Raw genomic sequence first — 1788 nt, forward strand, 5'->3', positions numbered from 1 at the left:
GACTAGGAGAGCTCTGTGGAGTATTTCTGCAATTTTTACTCTGGTATCGGTGACCGCTTACTAAAGATGAATCTAACCACAATACCTTCATTCTAGTTCTTCGCCTTTCTATACAACACTTCACGATCTGCAGTAAACCTATGGTGATATCATGTGGTCCTTTTCCATCAACATTAGACATTTTTTGCGTCTCAGGTATCGTTTTGAGGTAGAAATGTCCGTAAAAGTATATACAAACACAAAAAGAGATTGTGAGATGGGTATAAATTACTGTGAATGGAAAAACGCTCTATTTAGTCTCTAGATGGAGCCAAGCATGGTCTAGCTCACGGAATCGTTATGGAAGCAGCCGACTGGTAACGAAGGCGATTCCTATATCTTCCCAACCTTCTCAAATGGGGCAGAATCAGGAATGAGAAAACATACCTCCACACCCTTAGTAGATAATTCTTTAAGTGAAAGTGTTCCTGAATCCAATGTTGCCACCTTTGAAGTCGTGGTAACAACACATCTCGCATCAATCATGTCAACGTGGATGCGTCTCTCAAAATCCTGCTGCACCGCAATTACAGACGCTCCTGTCAGATTCACTTGACATGAAGAATCAAACCGTAGTTAAGAGCTATTTCAACTGTCAGACAACGACAAAAGGCGGTTTTACAGAACCGCATTAAGTTTGATCGACCTGCAATGGGTTCGTTTTATTCCACTCAATTTGACCTATTAAAACAACTTTAGCGGTTTCAAAGGCAAGAAAGGACGTTAATGACGATTTCATAGCAAACGATACTATGCTAAACGTGGCGTTAAAAAATTGCCTGTTGTATTCCTGTCAAGCAGACTTATGACTTTATGTGCAGACGCTCTTGGAAATCGCAAATAATCTCGAACGATTGTGTTATTATGGATTCGCCGTACACATAGACCGATTCATCTCTTGTACACCAACCCACAACGTATTGCGCGTCCATCGTGCATGCAAGATGAGGCATTCCACGTGACAGCTGAATGTTCACGGGAATGACTGTTAGGACACCACAACAGAGTTTGACACAGGCGGAAAGACGTGCGGTCTTCTTTGAATTGTGTACACCACGTCATTATTTAGAGGAGACTTAGTTCATCACACCACACGTGCTGCTGTAAGCAAGCGCTCACCACCACCATTAGCTCTCGTGCTGATAAAGCGTGTCCGGCCCAGCAGATGTCATATGCACTAGTCGTGAGTGTAAACTTGGAGGTCATGGCCACACACTGTGGCGTGTGGTATCATTGAAGTGTTCTTCAGTGGCTTCACTTTCGAGCCAAATGTTCCAGTTTGATAAAAATGCCACTCTCATTTTGCCACCATGTAAAGGCCCATCCACGTCACCGGTGCGGGACAGGATTTAGTCCTTGCTCATGAGATCAATTCAATTTGCAGAATTTAGCGAAACTTCGCCAAAAGTCTCCTGTCATTTAGTTTACCAGTACTTTCAGCTCTTCTACATGCGTATAGTTAAGCTGGCGGATTTCAACTTGGAAGTGTGCGATAGTAGATGTACTCGACACATCATCCCCATTAAACGTACGTGTTAGAAACCAATGCCTACTCACGGACAGCTTCCGGCGTGTCTGTTGTCCTCGCTTAAGTATCAAATGACCAAAACGACTCCTACCATTTACGGTATACCAAGCTGTAACAACTTGTTTTGCAATTTATGGGTTGGCCGCAGTTGGACTGACTTGTGATGAGGAATGGTTTTCGCATTCCAACGTTCGTGAAACGAGTGAGTGTATCATTGGCCA

General features: G+C 43.5%; 1 protein-coding gene across 1 annotated transcript; it reads right to left on the minus strand. All coding sequences in view use genetic code 11, as the record gives it.

The window, feature by feature from the left end:
- Positions 1-372: 372 nt before the first annotated feature.
- EGR_10717 (hypothetical protein) lies at positions 373-1245 on the minus strand (the record flags this gene model as incomplete). Its single annotated transcript, XM_024499966.1, has 3 exons — positions 373-590; positions 950-1076; positions 1159-1245. 3 exons carry the CDS (start codon positions 1243-1245, stop codon positions 373-375), a joined length of 432 nt encoding a protein of 143 aa, XP_024345614.1.
- Positions 1246-1788: the final 543 nt, after the last annotated feature.

This window comes from Echinococcus granulosus (genome assembly GCF_000524195.1).
Source record: "Echinococcus granulosus chromosome Unknown EG_S00258, whole genome shotgun sequence".
In the NCBI taxonomy this organism is placed as follows: domain Eukaryota; kingdom Metazoa; phylum Platyhelminthes; class Cestoda; order Cyclophyllidea; family Taeniidae; genus Echinococcus; species Echinococcus granulosus.